The following is a 14,978-nucleotide window of genomic DNA, read 5'->3' on the forward strand; positions in this document are numbered from 1 at the left end:
CGGGGGGTCAGGCCCGTCATTTCCTTTAGCGAGAGGAGCGCAACGGATCTCTCTTTCTCTCTCTCTCTTTTTTTTTTTTTGGTTTGTTTTGTTTCCCTCCCCCGCTTCGCTCTCTGCTCGTATCTCAGCATGAAGGAGGTAAAGAGCGAGCGGGAGCGGGGCAGCCGGCGGAGGCACCGCGACGGGGACGTGGTGGCGGCGGCGATGGTGGTGAAGGTGAAGCAGGAGCGCCTGAGCCCGGAAGCCGCGCCTCCCGCCCACCGCCGCCCCGAGTCCTCGGGCGGGAGCGCGTCCCCGCCGGCCGGCGACCCGGGCCGCCCCGGGCACCGCGGGAGCCGAGCCCGCGGATGCAGCCGGTAAGTGGGGAGGCGCCCGGGATGGGGACTTGGAGGAGGGGCGGGGCTGGCGTCAGAGCCCCGTTTTGGGAGCCGAGCGCGGCTGCTCGGGTTTCATGTCAAAGGGGGTGAGAGGGGTGAGCAGGTGGTGCTGTGCGGGAGAGCGTTTACGGCGGCCCCTGCCTGATGCGCAGGATCCCGCCCCCCTCATCCCTGCGCCCGGCATCTGCCGGGACACCGCGCATATGGACCCGAAATAAAGGCTCCTCCGCATCTGCCCGCACATGGGCTGCCGGCCTACTAGGCCTTCCAGACGTCTGCCCCAGAAGCCCTCCGCCTTGGCAGCCCAGGCGATCCACCTGGTAGGCAGTTGGAAGAAAAACCATCTCTTGCTGGACTGCTCCGTGTATTCCTTCGACTTAAGTTGTGAGCGCGTTGCTAAAGGAAGAAAGACAGCCGTCGCTCCTGGGGCCTCGTGCGGCCTTTGCCCCGGCGAAATGGAGTGGGTGTGCTCCCGCCTCGAGACAGAGTAACAAGGCGGATAAAATAGTTTCCGTATGTAACAAGTATTAAGAAGCGGCTCCAACCGGAGGTGTGAGAGAAAGCCTTGGAAGAAAGCGAGAGAAGGAAGGCCCCTCTGAAAACGTGCGGTTTGCGTTGAGACCCGAACGATAAGGATTGTCCAGGCTGGGGAAACCCATGTGCGCAAAGAAGCTGAAGCCCGGTTAATGTGATTGTTCTAGATGTGGGAGGGCGGGGTGGGGGTGGAGAGGGGTCGTTTAGGGATCAACGGAGGGGAGAGCGGTAGGGGTGAGGCGGGAGAGAGGCGATCTAGAGCCGGAGGACTGACTCGCTGTCGCTGTCGGATTGACGTGGTTGTTGCGGGAGGGTGTTGGGAGCTATTGGTGGGGAGAGGAAAAAGGAGTCAAGGGGGGTTTTCTAGGTTTTTTGGGCTTGAGAAGCAGGGTGGATGGTGGTACCCGTTACTGAGATGGCAGAGGCTGAGGGAGGAAAGGACTTTGAGGGGTTGGGAAGCAAGAGTCAGGCTCTGAGAACGCTCCAGAGGAAGCTGTGTGTGTTGGGGGGGGGGGGGGTTCTGAAGCTCAAGGAGGGTGTCCCCGGCTGGAGAGCGAAGCTCCCCGCCTTCCTTGGTGTGAAAAGCAGAGCCCTTCACGGATGTGCTGTTTGTATTGTTAGTAGGTAAGCCTGACACTTGACCGTGAGTGTATATGGGGTAAGGGAAATTGAGATAAAACCCTGTGTGTACCCTGCTCCGAAAAGGTCTCCAGCCAAGAGGAAAAACAAGTCCTCGGGGAGAAGAAGCAAGTCTCCTCGGAGTAAGAGAAGCCGAAGCCCTCACCACTCGACAGTCAAAGTGAAGCAGGTAAGCGGACCGAGATGTTTTGATACCAAGTCCAAATCTAGAACCTCTTGCCGTCCTGACAAATACATGATCCTAGGTGTTTACCTTTATCCACAGCGGGTTTTTCTAGAAACTGGGTTGTTGTTGTTTTTCTACTTGTTTTGTGACACTTTTTAAAAAAATTTTGAGATAATTGTTGATTTACACACTCAGTTGTTTTAAAAAATAAAAAATACAGAGGTACGTTCTTCACTGTGTTTTTCCCACTGGTAGCATCTTACAGAATTCCAGTGCAGTATCACCGGGAGAATATTGACATCGCGACAGTCAAGATGCGAACATTTCCATCCCCACAAGGACCCATCGGGTTGTCCTTGGATAGTCTCACCCGCCTGTCTCCCATCTTTAACCCCTCAAGTCCTGGTGACTTCTAATCTGCTTTCTGTCCCTATAACGGTTGTCACTTCAAGAACATTATGTAAATGGAATCATGTAAATGGAATCATCCGTCTAACCTTTAGGGATTGGCTTTTTTCACTCAGCACATTTCTTTGGAGATTCATTCAGCTTGTTTCTGTCAGTATTTGATTCCTTTTTTATTGCTGAGTGATACTCAGTGGGGTGGTTTTAAGCCTTTACCCATTAAAGGACAAGTGAGTTGTTACCAGTTTTTGGTTATTGTGTATATAAGGTTGCTCTGTAACATTTGTATACAGGTTTTTGTGTGAGCGGGTCTTCAGTTTTCTGGGACAAGTGCCCAGGTGTGCCATTGTTAGATGGCATGGTGATTGCATGCCAAACTGTGTTCCAGGAGGGCTGTGTTGGTTTTCTAGGGCTTCCATAACCAAATACCACAGACTGGATACCTTAAGCAACAAAAATTAATTTTCTCACAATTCTGGAGGCTAAAGTCCAAGGTCAAGGTGTCAGGAGGTTTTGTTTCTCCTGACGCCTCTTTCCTTGGTTTTCAAATGGCTACCTTCTTGGCTGGGTCCTCACATGGCCTCTCCTCTGTGGGCTTGTATCCCTGGTGTCTCTTCCTCTTCAGATAAGGACACCAGTCATATTGGATTAGGGCTTTGCTGTCAACTTAATCATGTCTTTAAAGACCTTATCTCAAAAAAAAAAAAAAAGAAACCAAAAACGGATGCCTGGCTGTCTCCGTTGGTAGAGCACTTGGCTCTTAATCCTTAATCAGGGTCGTGAGTTCAAGCCCCACATTGGGCACGGCACCTACTTTAAAAACCAAACACACCCCCCCAAATGGTTACATTCTGAGGATGGGAGTTGGAACCTCGACATATGAATGGGGGGAAGGGGCATGATTCAGTCCATGACAGTGGCCGTACCGTTTTCGATCCCTACCTGTATTGTGGGTGAACCACTTTCTCTGCATCCTCACCGGCATTTGGTGTTGACATTATTTTTTTGTTTTAGCTATGTAGATGTGTAGTGATATCTCATTGTGATTTTATTTACGTATTTATTTTTAATTTTAAGCAGGCTCCATGTCTAACATGGGGCTTGAAGTCAGGACCCTGAGATCTAGAGTCCCATGCTCTACCAGCTGAGGCAGCCAGGCACGTCTCTCATTGTGATTTTAATTTGCGTTTTCCTCCTGAGCATCTTTTCATCTTACTTGCCTGCCTTCTTTATGTCTTCTCAGGTGAAATGTTTCTTCATAGTCTTTTGCCTATTTTGTACTTGGCTTTTTTTGTTTTCTTAACTGTTGTGTTTATAGAGTTCTATGTATATTCTAGATACTAGGCCTTTTTGGGTATGTGGTTTGCAAATATTTCTCTCTGGTCTGTAGCTTGTCTTTTCCTTCACTCAGCAGCAGCACTTTTATCAGAGTAAAAATGTTAAATTGTCATGAAATCCAGCTTATCAGCTTTTCCTTTTATGGATTGTGCTTTCAGTGTCATGTCTAAGAACTTTTTGCCTAGCCCTAGATTCCCAAAGATAGGTTTTTTTCCTCAAAGTTTTACATTTAAGTCCGTGACTCATTTTGAGTTTGTTTTTATATAAGGTGTGAGCCTTGGATTGAGGTTCATTTTTTTGCCTATGAATGTTCACTTGCTGTGGCACCATTTTTTGAAAAAGCTGTCTTGTCTACGGCCATACCAGCCTGAACGCAGCCGATCTCGTCTGAAAAAGCTGTCTTTCCTTCCTTGAATTGCTTTGCTTCACCAAAAATCAGTCAGAAATATGTGTGTGGGTTTATTGCTGCCTCTCTATTTTGTTCCATTGATCTCTGTCATTCCGCCAGTAGCATAGTCTTGATTACTGTTGCTGCATAGTAAGTCTTGAAATTGGGTAGATGGATTCTTGTTTTCTTCTTCTTAAAAATCGTTTAGCTATACTAGTTCCTTTGTCTTTCCCTATAAATTTTAGAACAATCTTGTCTCAATCTGCAAAAAATATCTTGCTAGGATTTGGATAGAAATTGCAGGAAGTTATGTTTTGGGGAAAATTAGCTTATTATATCGAATCTTCCACTCCGTGAACACTGTTCAAGTCATTTATTTAGATTTTGGATTTCCTTTTTCAGTGTTTGTAGTTTTTAGGATTTAAGTTCTCTATATATTTTGTTATATTTACACAAAGTTTTTTTGGGGGGGAACTGATTATAACTGATACCTTATTTTTTTAAGATTTTGGTTATTAGAGAGTGTGTATGAGCAGAGGGGAGGGGCAGAGGGAGCTGGACAAGCAGACTCCCTCCTGAGCAGGGAGCCTGATGTGGGACATGGGACTCGAAACCAGGACCCCAGGATCATGACCTGAGCTGAAGGCAGATGCTTAACCGACACTGAGCCACCCAGGTGCCCTATAGGTGATACTTTAAATTTCAATCCACATGTTCATTGCTAATTTGTAGAAATAATAATTGATATTTTTGTCTTTCTTATATCCTATGACCTCACTGAACTCAACTTATTCCAGGCGAGTTTTTTTATAGATTTCTTGAGATATTTTACATAGACAATCATATCTTCACATAGGGATAGTTTTGCTTCTTCCTTTACAGTCTGCATTTTATTTCCTTGACTTGCCTTATTGTACTGGCTAGGACTTCCCGCACTATGTTGAATGAGAGTAGTGAGAGCAGACAACCCTTGCTTTGCCCTCAATCTTTTTTTTTTGCCCTCAATCTTGAGAGACAAGGGTTCAGTCTTTTAAAAGAAACTCTATGTTACAGTGTGCAAAGAGACATTAAGAAAACAGATTTTCCTCTTATTTTGAGAGACTGTGGGCCAGCTTTATAATATCTCAAAGATAGAAAGCCAGACAGCCTTGGTGGTGTGCAGTGTGAGTTGATCAGGTGCTGCTTCAGCTATCTCAGAATGCAGCCCCCAGAACCACACCACCCAGATGGGGCCTGTCCACCACTAGTGGTGGCTTTAGTTTTTGTTTTTTTTTTGTTGTTGTTGTTGTTTTGTTTTGTTTTGTTTTTGGTGTACAACTGGCAGCTCTATATCTGTGGTTTCTTTTTTTTTTTTTTTTTTTTTTTTTATCTGTGGTTTCTAAATGAAAATTTTATAATAAATTCTAGGGCTTTTAGAAGACAACTTGTCTATTTGTTACAGCCTTGATGTCTCTTCATTTGCGTATCTATGCTACTTTCCTCCTGACCTCAAATTATCTCTTTAAAAGCTAATTTCTGTGTGTTAATCAGCTGAAAACTTGGAAATGGCTTTCAAGCAAAAGGGCTTGACAGACAGTTAACACTAAGTGACTTTCACATGGGCTAATCCTAAGGAGGAATGCACACATCCTCTGACCGGAGCATGACTTGTGCTTGCAGACATTCTCTCTCCACACCTGTGCCACCATTTAAAAAATAAGTTTATTGATTGCATGCTCATTGTAATAACAAAGAAGTACATAAAGTGAAAAGTGAGAGTATGGTGTATGTAGTGCATGGTTACTTCTGTTATACCCCCCAAATCACCTGACTCCCCATCAGCAAACATTTCAGTAGTTTGATATTTATATTTCAAGGCTCTATTATGCTTATGTTTGCTTTTTTCCTTTATGTTTTAGTTACGCATCTCTGTTTTCCATGCAAATTTTTTAATTAAAAAAAAAGACCATATTATATATGTTATCTTATTGATAATTGAAATTTAGTTATTTTGTGTTATCCGGTTATATATCTGTCTTTTAAAAAAATATTTAATTTATTTATTCATGAGAGACAGCGAGGCAGAGACATAGCCAGAGGGAGAAGCAGGCTCCCTGTGGGGAGCCCAATTGGGACTCGACCCGGGACCATGACTTGAGCTGAACACAGATGCTCAGCCACGGAGCCATCCAAGCACCCCAGTTTGTCATATTCTTTTCCATAGTTTTCACTAATTTTGCCTGGTCTACACATCTTTTTAAATTTATTTTTACTTACTGTTTTGTGAGAGAGAGCACACGCAAGTGTGTGAAGCAGGGCGGAGGCAGGCAGAGAAAGAGAATCTCCTGCAGACCTCCCCACGGAGGGGGCTCAGTCTCACAACCCTGAGATCATTACCGGAACAGAAATAGAGTGGGATGCTTAACCTACTGAACCAGCCAGGTGCTACATCTTTAAAATGAAGACTGAGAATCAGTTGGTTGTTGGAATAGTGGATGTACAGAGCCTTATCGGGATTAGAATACAAGGGAGTTGAGGATGATGACCCAGAGTCTGTGGCTTCTTGTAGTGACTCATTTAATCAGGGATAAAGGGAATCATGAGATTAGTCCTGGTCAGTGGTGGTGGCAAACTTGGGAGTATCTTAAGGTTGGAGGAATGAGCATCTGATGCTTGTCTTTGGAGGCTACGAAGTCTAGAAAAATTGAGTTCTGCTCTGAGCAAGCAGCTCTGCACTTGACACCTATGTGTAGCAGGGATAAGGCCTTGGGAGCAGGGGAGGCAGTGAGATCTCAGTGCTCAGGATTTCCTCTTTACCCTTTCCAGGTGGGGTAGCCTTGCTCATGGTGTGTAGGGCTCCCTCTTGAACTCTGATGCTTTGGTTATTAGTAAGGATAAGCTTATTATGTTCGTGTGTTCTTTAGATATTTATTTCTTAGGAAAATTGTTACTATCCTTGCTAATTTTTTTTCCTGTTGAGTTGTCTTTCTTATGGATTTATTTTCTTACCATTATATTAATAGATGTTATTGTGTTGCATTTTCTACCAGGCTGATTTTCAATACTGAGTCTTTTTCAAGAAACCATAGTATGTTCATTAATTTTTTCAGATCTATCAGCAAATTTTTATAGGTTTCTTCTTACATGTCTTGGATATTTCTTAAGTGTAATACTAGTTATTGAACAATTTCTGTTAATTGTTGCAGTGAGATCTTTTAATATCATTACATTTTCATTTTGATGTAAGAGAAAACTAGCTTTTTTTCTTTACATGTTTATCTTGTACATGACTACTTAACTCTGTTAGTTACATTTTCTGTATATGCTTCCCTATAAGTGTGCCCCAGCTCCTCTTGTTTCTAGGGCTCTGAACCTGGGCTTGCAGTATTAGAGCTGTAGTCGGGTGACAGCATGGAAATAGTCTATGTAGCCTTGCAAGGGAATATAACTACCACTGGCAACCTTATTTCTGTGGGACATTTTGCTCTAAATGCCAAAGTCCAAGTCCCAAATGGATTTTTTTTTAATTTTTTAAAAATTTTTATTTATTTATGATAGTCTCACACAGAGAGAGAGAGAGGCAGAGACATAGGCAGAGGCAGAAGCAGGCTCCATGCACCGGGAGCCCGATGTGGGATTCGATCCCGGGTCTCCAGGATCGCGCCCTGGGCCAAAGGCAGGCGCTAAACCGCTGAGCCACCCAGGGATCCCCCAAATAGATTTTTGAACGCAGTTGTTCAGAGTGTGGACTGCCTTATATATACTGGATCTGTTTGGATTTCAGGAACGCGAGGATCATCCCCGGAGAGGACGTGAAGAACGGCAGCACCGGGAACCATCGGGCCAGGAGCACAGGCGGGCTAGAAACAGTGACCGCGACAGACACAGGGGCCATTCCCACCAGAGGAGAAGCTCTAACGAGAGGCCTGGGAGTGGGCAGGCTCAGGGACGGGACCGAGACATTCAGAATCTACAGGCTCAGGATGCAGAGCGGGAGTTTTACGATGCCCGACGACGAGAGAATCGCCAGAAGAATGAAGTTAATGCCGGTGGTAAGGAGTCTCAGGAGTTGGTTCCTCGGCCTGGTGGCAACAGTAAGGACAAAGAGGCACCCGCTAAAGAAAAGCCAAGCTTTGAACTTTCTGGGGCACTTCTTGAGGACACTAACACCTTCCGGGGTGTCGTCATTAAATATAGTGAGCCCCCAGAGGCACGTATCCCCAAAAAACGATGGCGCCTCTACCCCTTTAAAAATGACGAGGTGCTTCCTGTCATGTACATCCACCGGCAGAGCGCCTACCTCCTGGGCCGGCACCGCCGCATAGCAGACATCCCAATTGATCATCCCTCCTGCTCCAAGCAGCACGCAGTCTTTCAGTATCGGTGAGTCTGTTTGCGGGAAAAATCAGAAGCGTGGGCAGAGCTGAGAGTTTCAGGATTACTGATATTTGTGTACATGTATTTGCAGAAGAATCCCATATTCAGATCTAATCTTGGTCTTAAGATTACCAATCTAACTGCCCTTTGAATAATCACTTCCATTTCTCTGAGAGCGTCGCATTTGGTGTCCGAAATCCAGATTTTGAATCCTGCCATTGCCACTGCCACCTTCCAGGTGTTTGACCTGGGCAAGCCATTTTCTGGGCCTCAGTTTCTCCCTATCTCATAGGGCTGTTTTTAGGGTTAAATGGAAGTATACCTGAGAGTGTCTGGCATGTGTGCTTTGTTAATCTGTATTTGACAGTTTGTGTAGGACATCTGTTACTGTTTGATCCTCACAACACTCCTATGAGGAGGACAGGTCACTTGTTAATATCCCCATTTGACAAGTGAGAAGACTGAAGCTCAGCAGAGCCTAGTAAATGATCTGGTTCAAAATTAGCTCCCTTGACTCTGAAGTCAAAATCCACTGCTTTATTCTCATTGGGACAGGAGTTAAAATATGTTGAAATACAGGTGAAAGAAGCATTATCTTGATTGTAAACAACACAAATATGTATTTTCTTAATCGTGGCAAGAGATCTTGGATTCTGATTTTAAACTTTTGGTCTTCCATGACTTTCCCCTACCCCCTAGCAAGCAGTTCCAAGTTTTTCTACTAAGTATATTTACTTACTTGCTCCCAATTTCCAAATCCAGGGCCATACTTGCCCCTTGGTTTCCTAGAGTTTGGATTTGAACTGTATCAAGCCAGGTAATTTACATCATCTTGATTGTGTTAGCGAAATATTGGATGGTCTGAGATGGGATTTTGCTCACAAGTTTCTCTCTTTTATCTCTGCTAGGCTTGTGGAATATACCCGTGCTGATGGGACAGTTGGCCGAAGGGTGAGGCCCTACATCATTGACCTTGGCTCAGGCAATGGAACGTTCTTGAACAACAAGCGTATTGAGCCACAGAGATACTATGAACTAAAGGAAAAAGATGTACTTAAATTTGGGTTCAGCAGCAGAGAGTATGTCCTGCTTCACGAGTCCTCTGACACCTCTGAAGTAGACAGGAAAGAAGATGAGGATGACGAGGAGGAGGAGGAAGTATCTGACAGCTAGCAAACTAAGAAACACCCCAAACTCTTGAGACCCTTTCTTTCTTTAAAGGTTTTGGGATTGACTCAGAGCACCATGGTGCTCTCTGTATTGCCTCTTATTGCCTTAAGTCTTTCTTCTGTTGCCGACCATCTTATGTTATAGTATAAGAAAACTGACTTCTATTTGGTTGAACTTTTTTCTGTGGCACGTCAGCCCCTTGCCTGTGGGCATTTGTTTTCAGAACAGTGTCACCAACACATTGTATTTCAGTAGAAGCATTGTGGCTTTAGTTGGTGCTTTCAGAACTGCCGCCTAGGAAACTACAAACCCTTGGTTCAAGGGGCATTGTGGCTTGTTCTCTTTGTACAGTTACTTTATTTATATAGTTGTTAAGCTCTGTGGACTGGGTTTGTTTTTATTTGTGGGGCAAACCCCTGAACAGAGAATCCTATACTAAGCTTTGGTTGTCACCAAAACAGCCTCCAGTATATACCAAAGCTTTGACCTGGTTGAGCTCTTGAGTCACAGAAGTTGATTTTGCACTTCATTTTTGGGGGGGTGGGAATTTACCACATGACCTCATTATTGACTGTTGGACTTAAACAAATGCTTTATGGAAACTGCTTAAGCATACGACTGTACAGGAAGGAAGATCCTGGCTACTGCCAGTGGGTGCTGATTTAACGTCGCAAGAGGCCGAAATGGGTCATGGATCTGTTTCCTTGTGAGACAATTCTGATTTTTCCATAGGGCATGTGCATAACAATTTTGATCATCTTATCTGTTCAACTTTGCATTTTTATTCAAACATTATCTCTCCTCTTTTCAAAACAGTGGCATTTATGTAGCAGGGTCCTTGTTTTATTCTAACAGCATTGTATATGTGTAAAGGAGGTTGTGTAGTTTACACATTTCATCTTTTTAAGAAATGTTCAGAGAGGTTGTATTTACCTTCCCAAGGCCGGAAAGCAAGGGAGTTGCCCTATTTCCTAATTTCCCATCAGAGGAATATGTGTAAGTAGCAAAGTCGTAACTACTTACATATACTGTGTGTATGTGTGTGTGTGTGTGTGTGTGTGTGTATACATAAAAGTGTGAGCGAAAGAACTGCATATACTGATTTTCATACGAGAATGTTTTGTGATGTAAATGTAATACTACATTATAGGCGAAGGCCTCCCTGCATTTGAAGAGCAGGTTTTCATTTATATGTATTTTTGGGATAAAAAAATAATAAAATTTGTAAATATAGCCCCATTTCAAAGGGTTATCCTTTTCCTGGCAGAGAGGACCATGTGTTTATAGGTTCATTTGCAGCTACAGGAATCTTTGTATCAATATTTTTGAGGTAAAAATGGGTCATTGCAGAGGGTGTGCTGGGGCGAAACCAGGAAATGGTGAAGTAGGGCCAGTGGCAGCTCTAAAAGCCAGACCCTCACACCTCGGTGAGTGCTGGTCCTGTTGAAGCAGAGGCGTTTTCACAATTGGCAGTGAAGAGGTTTTCCTTTCCAGAATAGTCCTTTGGGGCTGGTTCTAATAGCAGGTCTTGCACCACTTGATCCCTGGTCCCTGCAGGGTTGCTCTCTGATGGGGGGGAAGGGATGTTGTGATGCAACTTGGTGCTGCTGCCCCCATTCCTCTTGGTAACTTAAGATGTTGTGAGATTGTCTTTCTTACCATTGGTTTTCCTTTAAGGTCCCCCATGTGGACTCTGGGCTAGGTGCTGAGTAGTGTTTATGCAAAAGAAATGAAAAGATCCCCTTGAAGAGTGAATACTTAATGAGATCAGTTAGATGTAGGGAGGCTCCAACAAGGAAAGGGCAGTTAGCATATCCACACCGCGCCCCCCCCCCCTCCCCCCCCCCCGCCCCCAGTGTACTCCACACTGGCTACTGTGACTGCTACTTTCCTAATCTAATTCTCCTATCTGCCATTAGACCTCCTACTACATACATGCATGCCTGAAAAGGTAGGTTTTGCTTAATGGATCTAGACTGATGGCTTTCTCTTGCTCAGATTAGGCACTAACCTGGCCTCCCAGGCCTCCTGTTCATTTTGTGCTCCTACTACTGCTTCCAGATAGCCTTGGGCTTCACTGCAAACACCATCCTGCTGGGCAGCATGATAGATGACCACTTGGCCTAAGTTCTTCAGTAAGAGGTCCGGTTGTGATGTAAATTTGGTTAAGTGAAGGAATAGTTTCCTGCATTAATAGATTCTTTGTGCCAAACATCTGGAAAGGTGCCCCCCCTCCCACATATGGTTTTTGTTTTGTTTTGTTTTGTTTTGTTTAAGACCTGTTGGGTTAGGAGCAGCCCGGGTAACTCAGTGGTTTAGCGCCTCCTCGGCCCAAGGTGTGATCCTGGAGTCCTGGGATCGAGTCCCACATTGGGCTCCCTGCATGGAGCTTGCTTCTCCCTCTGCCTGTGTCTCTGCCTCTCTGTGTGTCTCATGAATAAATAAAATTAAAAAAAAAAAAAAAACCAGGGTCAGGGCACCTGGGTGGCTCAGTCGGTTAAGTGTCTGACTTTGGCTCAGGTCACGATCTCAGGGTCCTAGGATGGAGCCCTGCTTCAGGCTCCCTGCTCAGTGCAGTCAGCTTGCCCCTCTCCCTCCACCCCTCCCTCGCTGCCCCTCCTCCCCTCTGTGCACGCACATGCATGCACGTTCTCTCTCACTCTCATAAATATGGGGGAAAAAAAAAGAGGGTCAAAGATAGCACCCATCTCCAAAGCCAGATATCACTGGTGGACTTGTCATTCAAAGTTGACATAATCCTAAAGCTTTCTTCTTGAATTCTTTCCTTGGAAACTCCTGTTCCTCCTAGCCATTTGCAACTTTCTTTTTCTCCACCTCCCCCCCCCCCCCCACTACAAATCATTGGTGTAAAACCAAGCTATCTGCAGAACAGCCCTTTGTTTCTGAGCCCCTGCCCCAAATCCTTTGTGGTGGTCCACAATTCTGAAGTCTAGGACAGAATCTTCAGGTTTCCCCATCCAACCTCTTTCTAGTCACCTACTTCTCTCATTTGAACATGGACAAAGGACACCTTGTTAAGAGCAACTGGTACTGTAGCTTTCAAATACTTTTATTGTATCCTGGTGATAAGTAAAAGAGTAGTCAATTCAGATAATGAGTTTTTTTTTTTTAACTTGCGTATTAGTGTATGGAGTATGCCAGTATACAATAAAGCTTGGTTTTAAAAGACTTAGAATTGAAATGTATAATTTAGGTTAATAATTATTTGATACAGTGCACACAGTTATATATTTTTTTACTATATTTCCCTTCGTGGAAATTAGTTGTGGACGTGAGGAATGAGGTGAAGGCATGTTCATGAAAGCCACAGTCTGATTTGCACACCGTAGCCAGCAGCGTCTGCTTATGTGATGGCGTTCCGAACCCGTAATGTTGCTGGCTGGGTATGTGCATTTATAAAAGCAGGAAACCTACTTGATTTAAATTAAAGCTTTGGAATTTAAAGCTTCATCTGGTCTCTTGGGTAAATTTTCCATTTATCAAGGGGGAAACAATTGAAAAAGACTGTTGATTTGTTCACATTTAAAGTTCAAATGAGTCAATCCAGCAAATGATTGCGTAAGTTTATTGTGCTAACAGTTGAGTTACAGCTGTAAATTAGAAACGGAGCAGTCATCTGGGATTGGGATGTACTTGTGCAAGAGTTGGTATTTGCGATGTGCTTTGGAGAACAGGTTGATTCTGGACCAGTAGAAGAGGGCACTGTTACAGACTGAGCAGTCTGCAGGACAGCAGGACTGGAGTTGGGGGTATGTGGAAAGAGTTCTGTAAAATGAAGTTGTTTACTTGAAGTCCCACATCAAGGCAGGGGTAGAAGCTAGGATGAGAAACCACCTCAGTCCTGGTTCAGTGGTCTTTGCTCTAGACTGTTCCCTCCCAGCTCCCCAGCAGTGCTTAGTGGACAGATTTGAGGGGAAAGATAGCTGGAAAAGATAGCTGCTTGATTGATCACAGTGGATGGGCCTTTCAGGGCCATTCACCTCACCAAGTCAGAACTGCTTGGAAATCATCATGTTGATTCATAAAAATGTATAAACATTCAATATTCATGTACCTAACAAGTAGCATGAGTGAGACTTTGACAATAAAGCTGGCTAATACTTAGGAGCACTTTCTAGGTACAGGCACAGTTCTCATAGTTTCACATGAGCATTTATGAGGCTTGTATTATTAGTCTATTTTGCAGATGCAAAAACCAGGGCACAAAGAGATTAAGGGATTCAAACTTGCCCTGGGTCCAGGTGCCACGCTCTTAGCCACTGTGATCTACTGCCTCTTATGTAGTTATGAGATGTATAAGGTCTGGCCCTTGCAGAGCCGTTTAACTAGCAGCTACAGACAGTGCTAGATAGGAGAGGCGCTGGGGACTATGGAAGCAGAGAGAAATAGGATTTAACAAAGCCTCACGGGTCAGGGGAGAATGAACAGTTATCCAGAAGAGGTCAGTGGGGTTGGGGAAAAAAAAAAAAGAGTATTTCTAGGCAGAGAGGCTAGCACTTCGAAATGCCTGAGGTGAGAAACTAATGAGGTTTTGGAAGCACTTGAAGTTCAATAGGGGAAACAGTCATGAGACTTCTGGTTTCTGTTAATGATGGACTAAGTTATTTTGTGTATGTATGTGAATCCTCCTGCTGCAAGAAGCCAAAACTTCTGGATAAAATATAAGCAAAAAAATTTATGAAAGCCTCCAAGAACTGACAAATTAGTAAAAATGTTATCAGGCCTAAAGCGAAGATAAACAAGAATTCAGGGAGAAATGGAGCACAGATGCCTGGAAACCACATTTGATTCTAGCAAATCAGACCTGACCCGACGCTGAATGGGACAGAATCAAAACCCAGAGCCCACGTACAATGAATAGACTGTTAGAAGATGTTTCCCACAAAAAGCTGCCATGCCAAATGGGCTATCCTTTTCAGAATAAAAGGGGTGACCAGAAATCAAATCCTCCCAGGGATCTGCAGCCTAGGAGCTCAGGAAAATTCAAGCCTTGAACTTGGTTTAAGATGACCCTGTACTGGGATCCCTGGGTGGCGCAGCGGTTTGGCGCCTGCCTTTGGCTCAGGGCGCAATCCTGGAGACCCGGGATCGGGTCCCACGTCGGGCTCCCGGTGCATGGAGCCTGCTTCTCCCTCTGCCTGTGTCTCTGCCTCTCTCTCTCTCTCTCTGTGACTCTCGTAAATAAATAATAATTAAAAAAAAAATTAAAAAAAAAAAAAAAGATGACTCTGTACTATTGATGCCTCCAGGTATATGATAGAAGTAAATGAAACTACTTTTTGGAGGAAGGGACTTTTTAAATCTGCCCCCCTCGAGTTACTTCCACGTTTCTTTTCCTGTGAAGATACAATTATTTTTTAAAAGCATGCCGGAAAAGGCACTGTAGGTGAAAACCAACAGGAATAACAAACTGAATCTCAAAGACTTCAGATACTTGAATTATACTATAAAACGTTCATGTTACTATTCTCAAAGAAGAAAAACTTGAAAATACATGGAACAAGAAATGGCTTTTAAACATGAAAAATACAACAACTGTAAACCCATCAGTGGGTGGCGTTAACAGAAGCTTGAGGAGAATTAG

The 14,978-nt window shown here is 44.2% G+C and overlaps 1 protein-coding gene across 1 annotated transcript; it reads left to right on the top strand.

Moving 5' to 3' along the window:
• Positions 1 to 12,844, top strand: SNIP1 (Smad nuclear interacting protein 1). Its single transcript, XM_025991729.2, has 4 exons — positions 1 to 356; positions 1,617 to 1,719; positions 7,611 to 8,209; positions 9,112 to 12,844. Exons 1-4 carry the CDS (start codon positions 130 to 132, stop codon positions 9,374 to 9,376), a joined length of 1,194 nt encoding a protein of 397 aa, XP_025847514.1. The 5' UTR covers positions 1 to 129; the 3' UTR covers positions 9,377 to 12,844.
• Positions 12,845 to 14,978: the final 2,134 nt, after the last annotated feature.

This window comes from Vulpes vulpes, chromosome 10 (assembly GCF_048418805.1).
Source record: "Vulpes vulpes isolate BD-2025 chromosome 10, VulVul3, whole genome shotgun sequence".
NCBI classification, from domain to species: Eukaryota; Metazoa; Chordata; class Mammalia; order Carnivora; family Canidae; genus Vulpes; species Vulpes vulpes.